The 20,591-nt window shown below is 43.9% G+C and overlaps 1 protein-coding gene across 1 annotated transcript in view; it reads right to left on the bottom strand.

Annotated features, from left to right (window-relative positions):
* Positions 1–6,936: 6,936 nt before the first annotated feature.
* vwc2 (von Willebrand factor C domain containing 2) overlaps positions 6,937–20,591 on the bottom strand; it is a 31,249-nt gene continuing 17,594 nt past the window's right edge. The window contains exon 4 of the mRNA XM_020709822.2: positions 6,937–7,774. Within this exon, the coding sequence (XP_020565481.1) occupies positions 7,623–7,774 (152 nt within the window). The 3' untranslated portion in view covers positions 6,937–7,622. The remainder of the gene's footprint in view (positions 7,775–20,591) is intronic.

Raw genomic sequence — 20,591 nt, 5'->3', positions numbered from 1 at the left:
ACTGATGCCCAGAAGATTAACTGTGAGGCGCTAGCAGGTCCAGATCAAGTCACGTCAACCTGAACACTTCCTAGGGGCCACCCTCAGTGGCGGCTTTGAAAACGATGCCCCGGAAGAATCCATCACATAGCCCCCACAAACCTCCAACCAAACTAGAGAGAGAATAACAAATTAACTGTCCAGCCGAGAAAACAAGGCCGCGACGAGACTGACACACTCACTAATGCGGCCGACGCAAGTCCCTGAAGCCAGGGCATGACCCACTGGGGTACACAGAGCGGGGAAAAACAGGCGGAGCAGAACCAGATGCAGAATGTGCGGGGGCAATGAACGAGGATCGCTGAGTGAATAAAATGAGCCATAGACGCTGCATAAGAGAGACCAATCATAGGGGAAAATGTCCACAGAGCAGGGACGGGTCCAAGAAACACTGATTCACATTCTGACTAACCAGCAGCTACAACAACGAAGAAAACAAACAGAAGAACCGCCATAATAATAAAGCCAGCATCAAATTAAAGATAATCAAGATTTACACCCAGCTCCCAAAGAACAAAACAGCAACAGGAAACAATGCTAGAAGCCACGAAAATTCAGCCAGCATGAGAAACCTGTCCAAACGAGGACTGCCAGCCTTCACAACCACAGAAAGGACCCCACAACCCTGAAAAAAAAAACAAAACAACAACAACCGGACGACGCAGAACTACGCAGCAGAAAAGGAATCAGAAGTGCATCATGAAGGACCCGGAGACAAAACTACAATTCCCAGGGTCCTTAGGGGCGTGACGTCACCGAAGTAAACAGGAAGTGAGACGCAGCCATAGAAAACTACACGGGAAAAGTACCGCATGAAGCTCACCGTGGATAATTGGGGTGACCACGGCAGACCAGAAGACCCGGACTACTCCTGATCGGGGGGCACGGGCATCCCGAACATCGCGGAAAGCCCACCCCCTGCAGATGCACGCGACCGCGGCGAAACGAACGCGCTGTGCGCCGTCAGCCGCCCGCGGATCGGAGGAGAAATTAAGGAGAGCAGACGCGGCGAAACGAAAACCCCACATCAGAAAGATGGGGATCATCCATCCGAAGGACGGGGGAACACAGTAAGACGCCGAAAGAGCAGGAGACCCGCGGGCTCGGAGACCGGCGAAGAATGAGCGCTGAAAGTAAGAAAGAATGAACAACTGCCACCTGGCTTAAATAGGACGCTGAGCAGGTGAGTTAATTAACTGAACCGCCCTAGGGTATTTACCTGAAAAACACTACTGCGAGTATCTGCCCGAAATACGATAAATCGTCATTTCAACCATGTTTGAAAATCTTTGGTGTTGGACTGGACGGAAAATGAAAGAGGGGAAGAAGAGAGAGGGATGTTAGAGAGGGGGGGGGGTGATCGTGAGAGGGGGGGGGGGGGTAAGACCATGAAGCAGCATAGAGCAGACAGGTTTACTGGTTGTTTATCATTACGGTACGGTTCAAATGTAGTACAAAAGGGCGGGGCCTGTTCACACACACTCAAATATTATCAACACACCTGCTAGCTGGAAGAAATGTCCACATGTCAACATGTACACAAAACAGATAGTGTTCACGAACGCATACCTATGCCTTTAAACCAACTAGTGTGAAATCTTTCATTCATTCAATCGTGCAAACTATAAGTGCAAAGGTGAGCTAACACCTGTGCTCAGGTGAGTGTTTATGTTCTTCTAAAATGGATGGTGGAATGTGAAAAGAAGGAGGAGGAGCGCCCAGCCACCCCCACAACCAGACCCCCGCTGCAGCAGCAGCGGCAGCCGGAATTCCCCCAACGCCACACGGGAACAGGCAGGGAACAACCGCCCCCCGGGCGACCAAGACCGCCACCCAGGCCAGGGCCAGCAGGACCGCCGTGAGGCCCCCAGAGCCAGAGAGCAGGGAGGCGCGGAGGGAAAGAGAGCGCCGCCCCAGCCCAGCCAGGAAAGCAGCCCCCCCGCCGCGCCGGAAGAGCCCAACGCAGGGCCCCACCGGAGAAGGACACCCACAGCCCCAGACGAGCACCCCACAACCACCCAGGAGTTCCGGGCATCCCCCCGCCCCAACCCCAGGTACGAGCCAGGACCCCCCTAGGGAGACCCGCTCCGCACTCCAGGCAGCCACCCACCCGGCCCACGGTTGGTCCAGGGAGGAGCAAGGCAGGGGCCCGCCGCCCCCGCCCAGGAGGGGGGAACCCCGGGGAAAAAAGGGTGGCCCACAAGGGGTGTTATAAATATGGCCCGACCAGGCTCGGCCATGTTGGAAGTTTGGCGGGGCCCAGCGCTCAGGGGCAAGGACCAGGACCCACCCCCCAGGGACACGAACACCCCCGGCTCAGGTGTAATATGAACCCCCCCACCGTGCGGAGAGAGCACCGCCGGGCCCAGGGATCCGGCACCCAAGGGACACGGCCACCATCGCCAAGGGGCCCGCACCCCCCACCAGGGAAGGGGTAGGGGACAGATGGACCCAGGTCCCCCCCTTCCTTGCAAAATGTGTGTGCGTGTATGTGTGTTTGAGAGGGTGTGTGTGTGCATGTGTGTGTGTTTATGTTGGAATGTATATATTGAAGGGGGAGGGGTGTGTGTACTAAGGAGGGTGCAGTTAAAATTGGCGAGTAGGGCACTAGGGGGACATCTCCTGATTACTCACAGTGATGTCCCCTCACCCTCCCCACCAAGGGGCCCTAAATGTCTAAGGTGCGGTTAAAATTGGCGGGTAGGGTGCCAGGAGGACATCTGCTGCTTGCTTGCAGTGATGTCCAAGCACCCCCCTTACCAAGGACCCTTCATGTCTAAGGTGCAAATAAAACCGAAAGAGGGGGGGCCCACTCCATACGGCAACCATAGGAGGGGGGCCACTGCCAAGTAACCCCCCCCCAGGGCGCATCGCAGGCTAGACCCCCCACCCCCTCACCCTAATATGAGGTTAAATGAGGAAGGGGGTAAGTTGGGGACAGCTGGTAAACTGTCCCCCGGTGGTCAAACAGCTGTCCCCCAGCCCCCCCCCCCAGCAAAGAGGCCAGGGCCACCCAGCCCAGGGGCCCCACCCCCGGAGGCGCCGACACCCCAGGCCCGGCACCACCCACCCCACACAGAGAGAGAGGAGCCAGAGAGCGCCGTCCCCCCCGGAGCAAGCCCAGGCCCCCACCCCCAGACGCCGGCCCTAGAGGAGCTCTGGTCAGGCCTTGACCGAGGACCGGGACCGGGACCGAGGAGGCCAACCGGCCGAGGCAACCACTGATTGCCTCAGCGGAGACCCCGACCCGTTAGCCCCCCCGACCCGTACCAATAATGCCCCCCCCCCCTGAACGCCCCCCCACAGGACAGGGCCGACAAGCCCCCCACCCCACCCCACCCCAGACCCCGCAGCCGAAGCGGATGACACCCAGAGCGACCGGGGGCCCCGAGAGGGTTGTCCCGTCCCAGAGCCAGGGAAGGGCCGATCCCAGCCCCATGTGCAGATGGGCCATCTGCCCCCCCCCCCCCCCCCCGAGCAGGGCCCCCCGCCAACCCCCCCCAGCGCAGGCAAAGGGACCACCCCCCCAAGCCAAGCCAGACCACCACCCCACCCCCCCACCACGCACCCCCACACCCAAGCCCAGAGGACCACGCAGCGCCCCAGCCCGCTCCACCCAGGCACCGGACCCGACCAACGGAGCCCCCACCGCCCCCGCCAGGCACCGGAGGCCCCGGTGTTTCATGTTTTTACACACATTAGAAAACTGAGCATGAGAGGTTAAATAAAAAAGTATTAGCGTCAATCTTTGGATTGAAAGTACAGTAGCAGGTAAATTCTCCAGTTCTACCAATGCATAATGGAGGGAAACATCTCGCCAGAGATGAGGTTGTGGAAGCTGGGAACAGTTTCTGAATGGTGAAAATAGAAATCAACTGTTTCTTACCACAGCTCTTTTGGGTGGCCACACCCAGAAGGCCAGCACTGAATTTTGGAAGGAAGAAAAAGAAAAGTATATAACCCTTATTGAAACCGGCATTGAAAAAAGATTGCAGGTGGCCAGAACACCAACACAGAACCAAGAGATAAACCAGTGACTAGGGTCTGGACTGGATCTTAGTCATAATTAGTTGTAATTCTTATCAGCTGCAAAGTCTTTGTTTCTAATCAACGAATGATCCACTGATCTAAGAGCATTTTTAGATGATCATTGTACCTTTGAAAATGATAATACAGTATCTAGACAAATGAAAATTAGCGCAAGTGGAGAAACAGCAGACCCCCCCGAGGGTGTGGGCCCACGGGGAAGTGATCCAACGTCATCACTTCAGGGTGGACCCCACTGAGACCCGAGGAAAAAGCACCGGACAACGGGTGCTTACTTGTGAGCCTCAAGCCAGGCATTGATTCAGAGTGAGGTTTTCTTCTCATAAGGGGGAAAAGTTTTGTGATTTTCTTAGTTTATACAAGGCGAGTAATTCTACCAACACTACTTCTTTTAGTTTCTGATGACAGCAGAAGGATTCCAATGTTGCAATAATTGCATACTCTTAGGATTTCTCAGTGCTACAAACGAAAGGCAGAGGGGGCGTTTTCTTAACCAAAGCGGAAAATAAATGCATATAAAGTAGTTTGATGTCAAATATGACGCTGCTTTCAGCTAGGCTCGTTTGTCATCCAGATTACAGCAAACAACCCGAAAAAGCTGTGCTGTGTGCTTCGAGATTTAAAAGCAACTCAATATTCACATTTCACTGATACCCAAACAAAGACAGTTTTTAAGTATTATAGTAATATTCTCAATTCCAGCATCAATTTCCAAAAAGCTGGGACAGTAGTTACAGCCGGATTGCATCATATATTGCTTAAAAACGTTGTGTATGTTGGGAACAGAGACCAGATAATTTGGTTTTAAAACTGAAATAATTTGGGAAAAAGCATTAGAGCTTAGAACATTAGAACATTAGCATTAGAACTGTTTAGCAAACTGTGGCATTCAATTTAGTATTTGAGATCAAATCATCTTTCATAATTCCACATATTTTTCTTCAGATGACAACAGCTAAACTACAATTCTTGCAGCTTTCTAAAAACAGATTAAGTAAATCATCTTTTACAAAGGAAAAGACCTTTTCTGATCGGCTTCTTTAACAGCTCATCTCATCTGGATCTCTTCATGCCTTCATATAAGCTTTGTTCAAATTTCAAACACTTTTTCCATCCTCTGTGAATGTGATTCCTTTAAAAAAACAGAGATGTTTTATCAAATAAATCTCTGCCATCGCCTTGTGAAATGTTGCTTCTTTGGCTTCTCGAATTAGTTAAAATGAAGTCCTTCTCTAAAAGCCCTAAGAGAAGTCACTGAAACATCTTCATCATTTCCCAATTCAGAGGATGCTTTAATTGTAACTGACTGAATTGGCTGATTGCTTCAGATGAATTATGTATTTCATCATCTTTCCAGCATGAACACATCTCTTCTCAGTGCAGCGGTGTGCATTGTCCAGAACAGGGCAGCAGCCTAATTGCGCAGTTCCAGCACTGAGGGAGACCCGGGTTTCTGTAACAGATGTGTCCAATTAACGTCTCATCTTTGATGGAGTTTACATGCATGTCTCTCTGGGACTTCAAGCCTTGTTTTAATCATAGCTTCCCTCTTTCCTGTTATGCACACATGCAGTTTTGAAGAACTGCTGTAATATGAACTGATTTACAGCTGAGTAATGATCAAGGCACATTACCATTCTAACCAGGGCAAACTAGGTAGTCTGCTCAGAAAATGAGGCATAAAGGGACACAAACCTCTGTAACTCAACAGAAACAAGAATTTGCAGCGATTCCCTTAAATGAAAGTCAAACGTATGTTTACAGCAAACAGAGCTGCCGACCTTTCTGTGTGATCTCAAGTCCTTCTTCTCATGTGAGAGTGATCTCTGGCTGTGAGAACCTCACCATAGCAGGAAAAGAGGAGTTAAGGCAAGCAGGAGTCTTAATAGATGTGTGCTGTGGCTCCCCCCCGATCTGACAGAAGCCTGTCACGTAGCATGTGTGCGCATTTAGGCTTATTTACCTCCATCCTGCTGGCTGTCTGACGAGCACGTCTCACTGCTGGAGATGCAACATCGCTGTCTGGCAACCTCTTGATCAAAGAGTTGTGAAGCGTGGCAGGCACAATTCATGTGTGTGTGTAGGGGGGGGGGGGGGGGGGGGACAGAACGTTGGCCCGCTAATGCAAATGATAACCGGAGAAAGCAGAAACAACAACCTTGCATCCGTTTATCGCAGCTAGCCTACGGATCTTCATAACCTCAACTTAAATTATTCATGCTTGTTTGGGTCTCCTGGTCGATGGGCCACACAGCACTGCATGCATTAGAACTCATGCTCTGACTGAAAATAAAGACTTGAAAAGTTATGAGCAGCCCTGGTGACCCTTTTGTGTCCAAATTCTTTATCCCTTGTGCTATCTTAGATGACCCCCCCCCCCCCCCCTTCCATTGACGTGTTCTCCCTACCATGACAAAGGTGGATAAAGGTGGAAAGATTTCATGTAATCCATGGACACCAGTGAAGATCACAAATCATTGAAGAAAAAAGGTTCAGAGCACTGTCTAGTGGGTCTAGATGACCCACCTCCCAATGTTAAAGTGCCTAGGATAGAACAAGGGTTACTCTAATAAGCAGTGGTATTCCAGACAGAAATCCTGACCGTTTCAACATTTCTAACTTTTTTGGTGCAGATTAAAACTAAAAATTGCAACAGATAGCAGCTCATGACATTAAAAATATGAACTTGTAAAATATCATTAATATATATGTGAGTATACTAATAAATATTTACAAATTTAATCTGAAATTTCAAAAAGGATAAATATGTTTGCAGATTGAATTTGATCCGATTCATCACAATTGCAGGTAACCTACGACACTTTCAGAGAATCGTCTAAGAACAAAATATGTGAAAGTGGGAAAATGTTTATTAAGTCTGTAAATGCAAAACACCAGCAACATGAAGACATTGAGCTAGAAAAAGGTTTGGTTTGGACATTTACAGAGCACAGATTGGATTTGTTTTATAACTTCAACACACTGTATTGAAAGAAATACAAAAAAGCACAATAAAGAAGAGGAAAAAACAGAGACATTTTCAGGAAACAGTCAAGTTTTCTCAAAGTTCCAACTGTCCTTGTTTTCCACTGATTCACAGCTGATGTGTCCATCCCAGAGATATACTTTGGTGCTGAGTGGAGGAGCAGATTTGTCCCCGCTTGGAGACCTGGAGGCTTTCACTGCTAAAAACAGGAGTGTGTGTGTCAGAGATCCTTACATTCTGTTGCTTTGTTTGACCTATGGTCTAGAACAATACATGGTAAAATACATATGCTATAAAAAAATATGTTCTCACTAGCTCAGCATACCCCTAACCTTTTCAAATATTCTTAAATAATTGAATACAAATTTAAATAGATATTCTGTGAAGATTAGAAACGTTCAAAAAGATTTTTTTGTTTTCTAACACAGAAGTGACCACAGTTCAAAAAGCTTGAGTGCTCCTGTCCCATCCTGACGCCCCGTGGATGGGGCAAATGCTGACATTGAACATGTGTGGGTGCTGGTCTTGCTCCCCCTGGCTGTGCTGTGTTCTAGCTTGGCTGGCAGTCATTCTTACTGCAGGTAGCCTGACGTTCAATCTGCCACGTCCCCTCCTCGTAGGTGCAGTAACAGATCGTGCACTCGTCAATCTTCACCTCTCTGCCGGCGGGTATCACTTCTGTGTCTGCGTAGCAGTTTGGTCCTGCAGGTGGCGGATCAGAACATCACTTTAAGACAGACAAAAGCTTTGCAATACACTGAAACATGACATTTTTTGGGTGTCCCTGTGAACTTCCTCTTCTTTCCTCTTTGTTGTCAATGAAAAGTCATGAAAGGGCCTGAAAATGCTAAGTGCCTTTGATTTGGTATATTATAAAGGGGTTTAATAAAATCAACAAAATTATGAGGAGGACCAACTTTGCATGAGGCAACAGTTTTTAAAATGTCTTAAAGGTCTTACGCTTTTTTATCTGTCAGATCTTTTAGTCAAATATGAACCCTTGTGGATTCATAGATCCTCTGGCACTGTTCTTCTAACCATTCCAGCTGTAAAAACCAAACCCCACGGAGAGGCATCTTTTCAGTACTCTGGCCATCGTCAGTGAAACAGCCTGCCAGAGGACCTGAGGGCCGCAGAAAGCATAGCTGCTTTTAAGAAAAGGCACAAGATGCATATTTTTAACCTGGCTTTTAGCTAATTTTACTACTTTTATTATTTTATTTATTTATTTTATTGTGTATTTATCTATTTTATCTTATTTTATTAATTTACGCTAGATTTTTAATAATTGTTTTTAATATTCCTTATTTTCAAGGTTTTATTGTCTATTGCTTTTATTAGTATGTTTACTTTGTCATTCTCATTTTAATTTGTATTTCCCGCCTGTGGCGAGGCTGGTCCCCGCCTGTGATGCTGCATTTCGCTGCTATGCAGCTATTCTCAGAAAGGGTGGTCCCAAATACTAGCGATGCCAACAACCAACATTTCGTGCTCAGCCTATGTCCTACTGTCTATCCCTGTTACGGCTGTGGCCGTATTTGATTTTGTTTTGTTTGTTTGTTTTTGTGTTTTGTGTAGTATTTCTGTATCAGAGTGGGACTTGTGTTTTTTGTGGATCTTTGTCTGTTTTTGTCTGATTATTTTCAGGTGTGGTGGAAAGGGTGTGGCCTCCCATTGGACCAGCTGGTGGAGGCAGCCTTTAAAGCCACCATTTGGACATCCAGTCAGGGGGAGGGGAGCCTTGCTGCAACAGTCTCCACTGCAGCTTGGCACTCTTCTCCATTTTTGTTTATGTCTTCTCCACTTGTTTTAGTTTGTGTTGCACTTCGTAGTTCTTTGTAGTTTTGTCTGTGCCCACTCTGTTTAGTCCTTTGGTTTATGATTTTGTTTAAGGGGTGAACCGCCATTTTGTTTAGTACATGTTTTCTCCTGGTTTTGTTAGGTTAGGGAGGTTAGCGTTCTGTCTTTGATTTCCCTTTTCTTTCTTTGCAGGTAAGATTACATGTTTCAGTTAGTTGGGGTTTTGTTTGTTATTTTGGCCTGGGTTCACCCTGAAGCCTTTTAGCTTCACTTTTAGTTCTTGTTGGTTGTTTATTTGTAAATAAATTTGACATATTTGTATGGAGACATTTGATTGGTGTTTTGTTACAGTTAAATTATTAGCCAAAACTTTACTTTTTTTATGTTATGCTGCCTCTGTGCCCCTAGACACAATGGGGGCGTAACAATCCCCATCAGTAAGGGGGTGGGAGGTGGGAAAGGGGTGGGGTGTTGTGTCTAGGCCTGGGGAGGGGGCTCTATTTTAATATTTGTTTATATATTGTTTATTTATTTATTTTTTTTTAAATATAAAGCACCTTGTGTTATATTTTTATAGAAAAAGTACAGTATATATAAAGTTTGATTTGCTTTGTTTTGCTTTGATTTGATTTGATTTGATTTCATTTGAGGCTGTTTTTGGTCCTGCAGTCATTTTGAAAGAAAAAATAATTTCATTTTAGTTTTTTATCGTGCAGCAGCAGATACTGTAAGGTGCCTGGAAATGTGGGATAAGGACAGACCAAGCAATTCGATGTCATCTTTTGTGCTGTTCACAAAATGCCAGTTATACATTTCAGACAGTCACAGAATTCATATCAGTTTACAACTCAGACCTGGGGGGTCCAGTGGTAGTGTATTTGGTGAACTTGAGTGGGAGTAACTGATGTGGACAGGTCCCCAAAATATTGTTTCACCACTTCAGTACAAAGCCAGATTTCTACATTGCATCATTTTATCATTCTTCTTATCATGGTGTGTCTGTGTGTGTGTGTGTGTGGGGGGGGGGGGGGGGTGGCATTGTGTGGGTTTTAAAAAAAATATACGTATTGTCCTTCTAATTTTCCAATGTTATTATGTTTCTATGTAAAACACTTTGGGTAGAATGGGTTGTTTAAATGCTATAGAAATAAAGTATAAATTGATTTGATTCAATTTGTAGTTCTCTTTCTTGGCATGAAACTTTCCTGCTGCTCACAAATGTTCACTTCTGCTCTTAGTCAGCTTTATTCCTCTGTAGTTCCAACAGCTCTGCATATCTCCCTCATTCCTTTGCACCTGGTCTCCTGGACACACAGCATGTCTACCGTCCTCCTCTTCATTATGTCCACCAACTCTTTCCTGTCATTTCCATGTCACATTCAAAGTCTCATCTGTCAGTCAGAACTTTCTTCTTCTATCCCTTCTTACCAACGTGCCTTCCTCCTAACCCTTTTTGCCTCAATCGTTTTCTAAAAATTACAAAAAAGCCCAGATCCACTGTGTTCTCTTTGCTTCTGAGTATTGAGGTTCACCATCTTCTTAGGTCAATCCACCTGTATGTTAGGACAGACTGCTCTGAGGACATAAATGTCCAAAATCTAAACAGGTAAGAAAGATGTGTGACACTTCAGTGTTGCCAAATAAATAATATAATATTTTATGAATACATGTGATGGCATTAATCCTCCAAAATGGTATATGGTATAGTGCTTTCCCTTCCTTCGAGACCCAAGGCGCTTTACAGTCACAAAATCGTATAAATAGTAGATTAGACATTTCTCGACATGTACCCAAAAAGTTTCTTGATTGATGCAAGAACACACAAACCCTTAAAGATTGAGGATTGGTACTAGATTTTCCTAGACTATATTTTCTCCCCTATTCCTGCCATCAACATTACTTCATGTGTGCTTTTGCTGCTTTGCCAACAACACAGCAAACTTACAAAAATGGAACAGGAGTTCAAAGTTTGAGGTAAAACTACTAAAAGAAGAAAAGCGCACTGGTGAGAATGAAAACAAGCCCCTGAAGAACAGCAGCTTTATCTCTGGCTGGGAAGTTAAAGAAGTTTGACCCCATATTTAAAAGGCACTTCTGGTACTGCTGCACCATTCATCAGTTTCAGAGAACTAAAAACTTTAAGCAGTTGTATGTGAACAGAGTAATCAGTTTGTGTAAAGGCCCGTACACACCGAGACGTATATCGGCGCACGTTTTTTGCCAGCGTTTTTCAACACGGTTTTTGTGTTCACACCCAGGCGATTTTCGCTGACGATGAGCCGAGCGAAAATGCAATTTCATTCCCTGACATTAGATGGCGCTTAATGGAAAACAGAAATACTCCTGTACACAAGGTGGCGCTGCGCAACTTTACGCTTCTTAAAGTCGCTTTTCAGTCAGAAGAAGAGAGCAAGTATTTACACGCTTGTCAGAATCAAACAAAGAAAACATGAATATTTCCAGCACCAGTAGCTCCAGTTCCAGCGATGAAGAAATTATTGTTCTGTTGAATGATGAAGGACGCCGGAGAAGACGTTGATTTTGGGTACATCCCATAGTTACGAGAAGAGAAGAACATGGGGAGTTTTATCGACTGGTACAAGAGCTGAAAATGTATCATGAGCATTTTTGGGGATATTTTAGAATGTCCGTCATTATTTCTTCGCGGCAGTGTAGATGCAACTTGGCGTCTATCTTCTTCGCTGGTATGGGTGCTCAGCAAGGCAGTTTTGTGTTTGAGCGCCCCCAAGTTGTGTTTTACTGTTACTTCAGAAGCTCCAGACACGTGTGCATGTGCACGTGTTTTTTAAAAAGTGACGCTTTTACGAGTGGCGTTTTTTCGCGTCGGTGTGCACACTCACATTGGTGCCCTTTGTTTAGTCACGAGGCGTTAAACGCCGGCAAATATCGCGCACGAAATTCGTCCCGGTGTGAACGGGCCTTAATTGAAAAGGTATTTATAGCTGAATTTTTTATGATTGCTTGACTCAAAATAGGTGAACTTTAAAATGACGGTAAATTTTTTCTCATGTTATGGTCTTCAAACACTGGTGTCCACATGCAGGTCTGTTATTAAATGGATAAAACTTTCACTCATGCTACTTTTGAATTGAGGGCTGATCAGTTTTGTTTTTCTGAGAATTACTACCGGTGAGGAAATTCAGCTCGATTTGATATTTTGAAACATGTAAGAGAATACAAACACTGGTGACATGAAAATCCGTTTTTTGTTCTAATGAAGACGAGCCAAGCTGAAAGTAGGACAGGACTTCAGTTATTGTTTTACGTCCAGATGCCACATCGGTTGCTATGGCCACATCACCACATGGATCTCAGAGAAGTTAGTTGTCCATGCATGACATCCCAGTAAGCATGAACACAGTTAAAGACGGGAGGAAGCACAAGAGACCAAACATACTGCCCTTCATTTCCTTTCTCTCGGTGGAAAATGGGCTCTCACATCTGGGCTTTCATTGATTCTTTCCCAAAATAGTGTCCTGGTTGGGGGAAAATATGAGGCACAAAACTGGATAGAGAAAGTGAAGCTCTGTGAGCTGACATCCGTGCAGCTTTTTAGAGTTACTTTGAAATTGGCTGGTCTGACCACATCTAACATTTGAGTTTCCACTTAGATCACAAATAAAATTGAAAATTGAATCACTGCATTCCTCATAATTTCTTGCATTTGTTATTAGCCATTGAATATTAAATGCCCTGTGTCTGCACAAGAGATTTTTGGATACATGCCCTTCAGATTGCTAAGCGGCCATTCATGCTTTATGCAGACAAGCGTCTTTACCCTGAAACTCTGAGCTCCCAGCAGGAAGCAGATCCATCCTGGGATTATAGTGATTACACTGAATACTTAAGAACCAGCTATCCCTTCCTGGGACTCAGACCTCTTTTCACAGTGTTTTCTTTCAGTCTTAGTGTTAGTTTAAGTGTACTGTGTGCAAATGCTAAGTATTGAATCACATATTAGTTCACAATTTTTGGATCGGCTCCACAACACGGAAACTCTTGTCCTGCTGTCCAAGTGTGAACTGTTGAACTATACCGAAAAAATGAAGGGCTCTTCCACAATGTACTGATAAAACACACAGGACTGCTTCTTTGCATTTTGCAAGAAATACCCGCTTTCTGTTAGTTGTTCAGCTTGGTAAGTTACTAAAGGACAAGATCATTTAAAACACAACCAGGTTGCTTTTGTGTTTCTTGTTCAATTCCTGCAAATCCAATGCATGAATGTCCTCCTTGTATCAGTCCCCATGTGTAATGGGGAGATTTGGTCCAGTGAATGTAGCTTTGTCCTCCACCAGTGGGTAAAAAGCGCTAAACCGTTCATTATCGCTCAAGCTGCAAAATTTAAACACTGGGAATTGCTTCCACAACAACAGGTATAGCATAACAATTGCTATTTCCCTTAGACTAACAAGGTCTTGAGCCACTCTGTTGTATAATTAAGATGCAGATAAATGGGGAGTCTTTCAGCTGCAGTCAAAGCATTTCATTGGATGGCAGCACCCAGAAGGAGAGCGGTGACACATCAATCAATGTGAAGAGTTTGCCGAGGGGGGCCAAAATGTCAACCCTTACACATTCATAAGTCTTCAGATGAGCACGCGCACAGCCTATCTGAATAACAACTCATCCTCTGCACAGGCTGCTGTCACTCCTGATTAATCATCATTAGCAGCATTTGGAACAAAAAGACCCCAATAAAACATGCACATGTTCAATACACGGCAGGTGAGAAAATAACAAGAACCTGGTCATTTGCAGCAGAAAACTTCCTCCAGCAGTTAAAACAGTCATCCAGTCAGTAGTATCAGTCATTTGTGTTAATGGATTAGGAGTCTCAGTGTTTACTCCTTACTGTCACCCTATAATTCAGGTTTCATCTCACACCTAGCTCTTTTGTCGGAGCTCAATTAATCTAACAAATCCCATCTCTACATCGTGCTCTGTTGTTCTGCTGCAGGAGAAGAGCTTCATGAGCACTTCGCTGCAACAGCCGAGGATGGAAATACAAATGGATTGTGCGTGTGCATGAACAGTTAGATCCCAACTGTCACTGCAGCATGTTGGAGGTTGACATGCAAGCGTGTGAGAGCAACAGCCATTAGCACCTGTGGAGTTCAGCTCTGTAACACTGATAATGGACATGGAAAAAAAGGACACATCCTGATCACGGCTGGCCTTAAATTTCAAACTCCCTACAGTATAGGGTAATGGACAGAGAAAATAGCAAAAATTGCTCATCCTAATGCACTTATGCCGTACTTTGCATTATAAATGCTGAATGAAAATGACAGAGCTGTCTAAGGACAGGAAATAGGAAAGCTTAGCCAGATTTAACAACAAAATTAATAATTTCTCTCAGGGATGCTCAGTGAGATGGGTCCTGACTTCTGAATATGAGCCGTCACCAATGCTGCACATGGAAAGTCTCACAGAATGTTTGTTTGTGTATGTTATTAGCTACTGTGCTACAAGCTGAAGTCCACACATAACCAACGTCCTTCACAGGGACAGAGCCACAAACCTTAGTCATCCATCACAGCTCAGGTGACACACAGCACTGAAAGACCTTCCTTTCCTCACTTCTCTAAACTAGAGATGCAGAGCTCAGACAGAAAACCCGTTGGTTGCTGGGAGAAGGAAAAGATGTTTAAAGTCATATTAAAGCCGAACATTATGCTGAGCAAATTGAGAAAATGACTTCTAACAAGCAGACTAAAGGCTGAAAACAGCTCTGCAGCAACATAATGGTTAAGACATAATGTGAATATTATTATCATGATTACAACCTCTCTTTTTGTAATCAAAACTCTGACACAGAGTTACAGAAAATTTCCTTTAGATCAAACATTTCGGGACTAAAAAAAATATATTAATGTCTTTATTAGCAGCAGACCTTATTTTAACAGACAAAATAATGCATATGTATTAAGAGAGTAAAACTGGATGTCAAATCCGCCTTAAAAGGTGACTTGTTCTGTGTTCATAAATCATCTGACAAAAATTTAGATTAGAATCTGGAATCTTTTGCTGCAGAAATATTTTTATTCTACCTCAAAAAGTTTGAATGAGTCACATCTGCATCAGGTAAAAAGTCATGTCGAGAAGTCATCCTTTGAGGGTAATTTTATGTACATTAATCCTTTTTTCGAGCCAGGGATGCAGCATCCTTGATGTCAAGACAAAAACTCACATTTAATTTTATCAAAGAACATTCATGTTTTTTAGTTTGTTGTTTGTCATAACATACAAAAGGAGAATATTATCAAATGGATACATTTGCGGCATTAATGCAGCGTTTCGTCATCTTCAGGGTTTAAGACTAACTTGAATTTCTAGTGATACTAAAATAAAAGTTTCTGTGTATAAACAAGCAGATATGAAAGTCTTGTGTTTGTGCAGCCATTCCATTCTGTGCATTCTGTGTGCTATTATATCATCATGGCGCACATAATGCCAGTATTTTTGGAGCGAGGAAGTCGACTCTGCTTGCAGGAAGCAACCTCCCAGCTGCGTGCACACATGCACATTCAGACAGACCCAGCATGTGGGAAAGGCAGTGACACAGAGAGGCTCCATTCTCTTTAGTGATGAGCGCTATATCAAAGTTGAACCAAATAGTCATGACTTTTCAAACTGTGAATCAGCACTTGACAATCAAAACTCTTAAGAGCCAGTCTTCAAGTACAGGAGCATCCTTCCTGACTGTTACGGCAGTTTTGTTCAGAATTCTCTGATTTCTTGCTGTTTTAGAATCTGATTGATAATATTGTTTTATAGTTTGACAAAATTTCCATCAAGAAAACACTTGGCCCGATGCTAAGTCAATTGAACTACTAATTTAGCATGATCATTGCCAATGATAGGAAGGGTGAGAAATAAAGTTTTATTGATGCACATATTGACTGATACGACCCAGAAGTCCCCATCTGAGCTGATAAAATGTGGCCAAACATCTCTTAATGTGGGAAACATGCTTAATGTTGGTCCATCAAACCGATTTCTCTTCAGTTCAGGTGTTCTAATATATTCCTTTAAAAATAAAACCTGCCACTTCTTGAAAGGCCTCCATGAATCATGCCTCCCGTGATTTAAATGAGCTTCTAATGCTCTTGGCAACCAGGGTATCATGTATCCTGCAGCTCCATTTGAAGTGATTCTGGCTCCGGTTCAGACTATTTATCACCCCCCCCCTCTCCCAGATTAGTGTTGACCCTAATGTCTGAGTCTTGAAGAGCACCATTTGTTTCCTCATGCGTTGCCAAGGTGATACCCAGGCTAGAGAGTATAGGAGAAGCTGAGCTGAGCTGCAGCAGAGCTGCCAAAGGGACCAACTCCTTTAGCATCGACTTCACTAAAGGCAGACAGTACGGAAAAGAACCCGCAACCTTCCCACACTCATGAGCATTGCTTGTAAAGGTGGTGATGGTGGGGTGGTGCTGGGGGTGAGGGGTCAGACAACCCCTATATCAGTATATGTCAGGGCGGCTGTGATGCAACCCACCTCTGATCATATGACCACAGGTTCCCGTTTTGCCCACCCATGTATCAATGTGTCCTTGGGCAAGGCACTGAAAATGGTATTTTCCAACATTAATTATTTGATGGTGTAAGTTGCTTTGATTTGATTAGATTAACAACTGGGTGCAGACAGATGGATCTGGTTGGATCGTAGGAATAGAAATCAATTCATCGACTACCTTGACACCCCTAATAAATAGACACCATTGCCACCTTTACACAATAGTTTAGGATTAAACTGAGAGCAAATTACATGTTAAGTTTTTAACTTCACTAAAAATGTACAGTTGATACAAACACACCCAAAGAAGCCCTGCTTGTTAGCTTACTGAGGTTGCAATAAAGGGGCGCATCTATGGGATCAGACCTGCTACACTGCTAACCAACTGCCAAGGTGGTTGTAAAGCAACAGCAACTGGAGCCAAGTTTGGTTCATCAGGTAACCATTTAGGGTTTGTCACAAAAGTGGAGCCAATCTGTGAGTGTGCAACATGTCTTCCCAATATTTGACCCCTCGTCTGGGGGAGTTGTGACCTGCTATAGCAGTTGCCCTAGGGAACCCCCACAAAGCTGTAAGTGCTGAACAGGGAGGGACCATTTTTGAGTTTTTGATATGTGGATTTGAACCTATGACCTATGAGTCTAAGGGCAGACAATACCGCTAGGCCAGTGTTTTTCAGCCAGTGTGCTGCGGTACGCTGGTGTGTGGGGGGAGATGATCAGGTGTGCATTGGGGAATTGTTTGTTTCATTGACAGAATCAGCTCTGAGTTCATCCAAACAGGACCAGGTTTCCCTTTGTGTGTTTGATTTTTTTTAAGAACACTTTAATGTTATTGACTGTATTGGAGTATTTACAGACCACAGAGTTAATTTTTTCTGAACATCCTTTGTTGGTGTTGTGCCTTGTCTTTTTTGTCAAGGAAAAAGTGCCACGGCTTCAAAAGATTGGAAAACTCCACCCAGCCGGCCAGTGAATTAGTAACTCAGTTCATTCCAAAGTAAAAAAAAAGGCAATGTTTTCCTCGTATTTGTTGCTCGGTTATGGTATATGAACAAAAACTGTCCTGGGTAGCGTTGTTTTATGATTGACTTTGAAGTTGTGCACATAAAGAGACGGGATCTTTCAATGACAGCCTTCAAATCCTGCCAGTTTGTCCTTTTCCTTTTTAGGGAACCAGTGGGTTTTGTGACTCTGATGTCACCAAGGTAAGATAAGGATCAGGGACCAAAAATTGTTTTAAAATTGGCACAACAGAAACCAATGAGGTACGTGACCACATACTTTCATTATCCACTGTAGCTGTAATTGAACCCAACTCTGCTATAGCACACCCTTCTGATTTGAAATTTTACACGCCTTTTATGCAATTGAGGCACATTCAAAGCCTGGTAAGGTCACAAACAGCCTGTCACTGCAGCATCTTAGAGCTGCAACAAGAGTCCGTCCTTACAAACGATACCGGTCTCTCATTCTGATGATGGGGGGGGGGGTCGCAGAGACAGCACAAAATACTACAGGTCAGTTGGGCTGTAGTGTCACAGGAAGAAGAGTGATTCAAAGTTAGTCATCCTTGGAGCCTCAAGCTTTTATCTGGCCACTCTCTTAACCCTTGTGCTATCCTAGGCACATAAACATTGGGAGTTGGGTCATCTAGACCCACTAGACCGAGCTCTGAACCTTTTTTCTTCAATGATATGTGATCTTCACTGGTGTCCATGGATTACATGAAATCTTTCCACCTTTATCCACCTTTGTCATGGTAGGGAGAACACCTCAATGGAAGGGGGGGTGTCATAGGATAGCACAAGGGTTAACACCTTCGTCTGGTTCTGTCTTAAGATGGTTTTCTTTCTTCCTCGCTTATGCAGATTTAATGTTTTGGGGGGAAAAAAGAAGCTTTTGTGTGAATGACATCAAGGTTAAGGAACAATGTTTTTTCTACTAAACATACTTGCTCTAGCACAGCCATCTCCTGTCCACAAACATCTCACATCACCTCTATACTGACAGCATCCAGCTGTTCTGTTCGTGTAATTATTCTGAGTTAAACTGTCTTGTTAATCAAAGGTTTTGACCTGCATCAGTCAGTGGTTAAAGGCTAATTCCCTTCAGATGAAATACTATGACAACAATCATGAGAAGACCTGTCTGATCAGGCATCACATCCCTTGGCCCATCTGTGCAGTCAGGCCTTTGAATATATTGGGTTTCTCATGTTTGACTCAGTCACCAGCTTAACATACAAACCAGCTAAGGAACATCTCCAAGTTGAGGTCTCTGATATCAAACGCAGAGCTTGGAGTGATTATTTATGCATTCGTTTTAACACGCCTGGATTCTTGTAACGGTCTGTTTACTTGCTTAGGCCAAAAGGAGCTTTACCGTCTCCAGGCTGTTCAGAACTCTGCTGCATCTCTGTGAACCCACACCAGCAAAAGGGCACACATCACTGCAGTTTTAGCTCCTGGTTCGTTTCAGTATTCATTTTAAAATGTTGTTCTTCTTTTCAAAACCCCACACAGTCAGGCTCCTCATTATATCTCTGAGCTTCTTAGATGATCAGGTCAGGTTTTATTGGTTGTCCTTCATCAACATTTTTACCCCGAGGGAATCAAGCACTCAAAGTGACAGCTCCCAAAGTCTGGAACTGCGCTCCACAGCTGAAGACCTTTTTATTTCAGCAGATTGCAGCTAAATGTGAGTTTTCAAGTTGGTGTGATTTTGTAATGAATTCTTTTTTATCTTGTTTTTGACATGGTTTGATTGTCATTGCGTTAAATACTTTGTCTTTCTGGGAAAACTGCTATATAAATTAACTTTACCAACTTAAAACAACTCTTTACCTTTTTTCCAGCAGGCACAAAGTAAAAGCACTAAAAATGTGCTTTTGCTGGAGAAGAATCAACTTCTCTTCTCGAATCATGATTGGTAAATGAAATGCCACGGCTGGTTGTGCAAGATGGTGGAAAACTTTAGAGGGCAGGAAACTGTTTCATTGCAATGTGTTCCAGTGCTTGAGGATAATGGATGAAAGAAAAAAACGAGACCTTGCTGCCATTCACAGCTGGTCTTTGATATTCATGAACAACTGTCTGGGATGGATGTCAGCAACGCCTCTTACTTTCATCTTCCTCCCCAGACTCTTCCCCAGGTGTCGCCCTTCGTCGAGGCAACACATCTCAAGCCGTGCGCTGACACAAGCATTGATTTTTCTTTTTGGAAAAGGCCAAGATAATGCCCATGTGTAATTGATGAATTCATCAAACACAAAAATATTTCACAGCAATTTTATCAGAAGGCAGGAATGTGTGAACTCGACACCGAACATTTGCTTGACACATTTATCCCGATCTCTGTGAATCTTGTGTCCACTTAATGATTTCATTTTCCTTACTTTTGGTGTCTAACACATGCAGATTAGCTCAAACTTCTTATTAAAGGGCTGAGCTTTGATGTAATACTTTGAAGGCAAGTAAGTTCCTTGGAGGTCCAAACATCTGCCAATACCAAACAACATCTGTAGATCAGAAAGCAACAGAACCTGAGGAGGAACTTTCCGGTACTTCTTCAAAGGTTTTTCCTCACTACAGCCTCATTGTCTGAGCCCCACCACTAAGGTCACAGAATCTTCAATTTGTGGCAAAAAAATAATCTTTGTCTTGAAAGAAGATCATTAAAAAACCTTGTTCACTTGGTTTAGTTTTGACCTCAAATTTTGTATCTTTGAGTGTGTACAGTGGTGGACAAAATTGTTGGTATCCCTCAGTTAAGGAAATAAAGTCCATAATGTTCACTGAAATGACTTGAAATGTTCAAAAGTAACAATAAATTAAAATTCAATGAAAATTAAATAATCAAAATCAGCCATTACTTTTGAATTGTTGATTAACAGAATTATTAAAAAAATAAAAATGAAATAGGGCTGGACAAAAATGATGGTACTTCCATTGAAGACTGAGAACTAATTTTTCCAGGGGGTCATGATGAACTCAGGTTTGTCCTTTGATTGACATCACAAGGAGAGAATTGTCCCAGGACATTAGAAACACAATTATAGACAAACACGGTAAAGGTAAAGGCTATAAAACCATCTCTAAGCATCTTGAAGTTCCTGTGACCACAGTGGCACATATTATTCAGACGTTTAAGACCCACGGGACAGTAGACAACCTCC

This window comes from Oryzias latipes, chromosome 15 (assembly GCF_002234675.1).
Source record: "Oryzias latipes chromosome 15, ASM223467v1".
Lineage (NCBI taxonomy): Eukaryota > Metazoa > Chordata > Actinopteri > Beloniformes > Adrianichthyidae > Oryzias > Oryzias latipes.
Note: the sequence above shows the minus strand (reverse complement) of the source record. Positions and strands in the feature narration are given on the sequence as shown.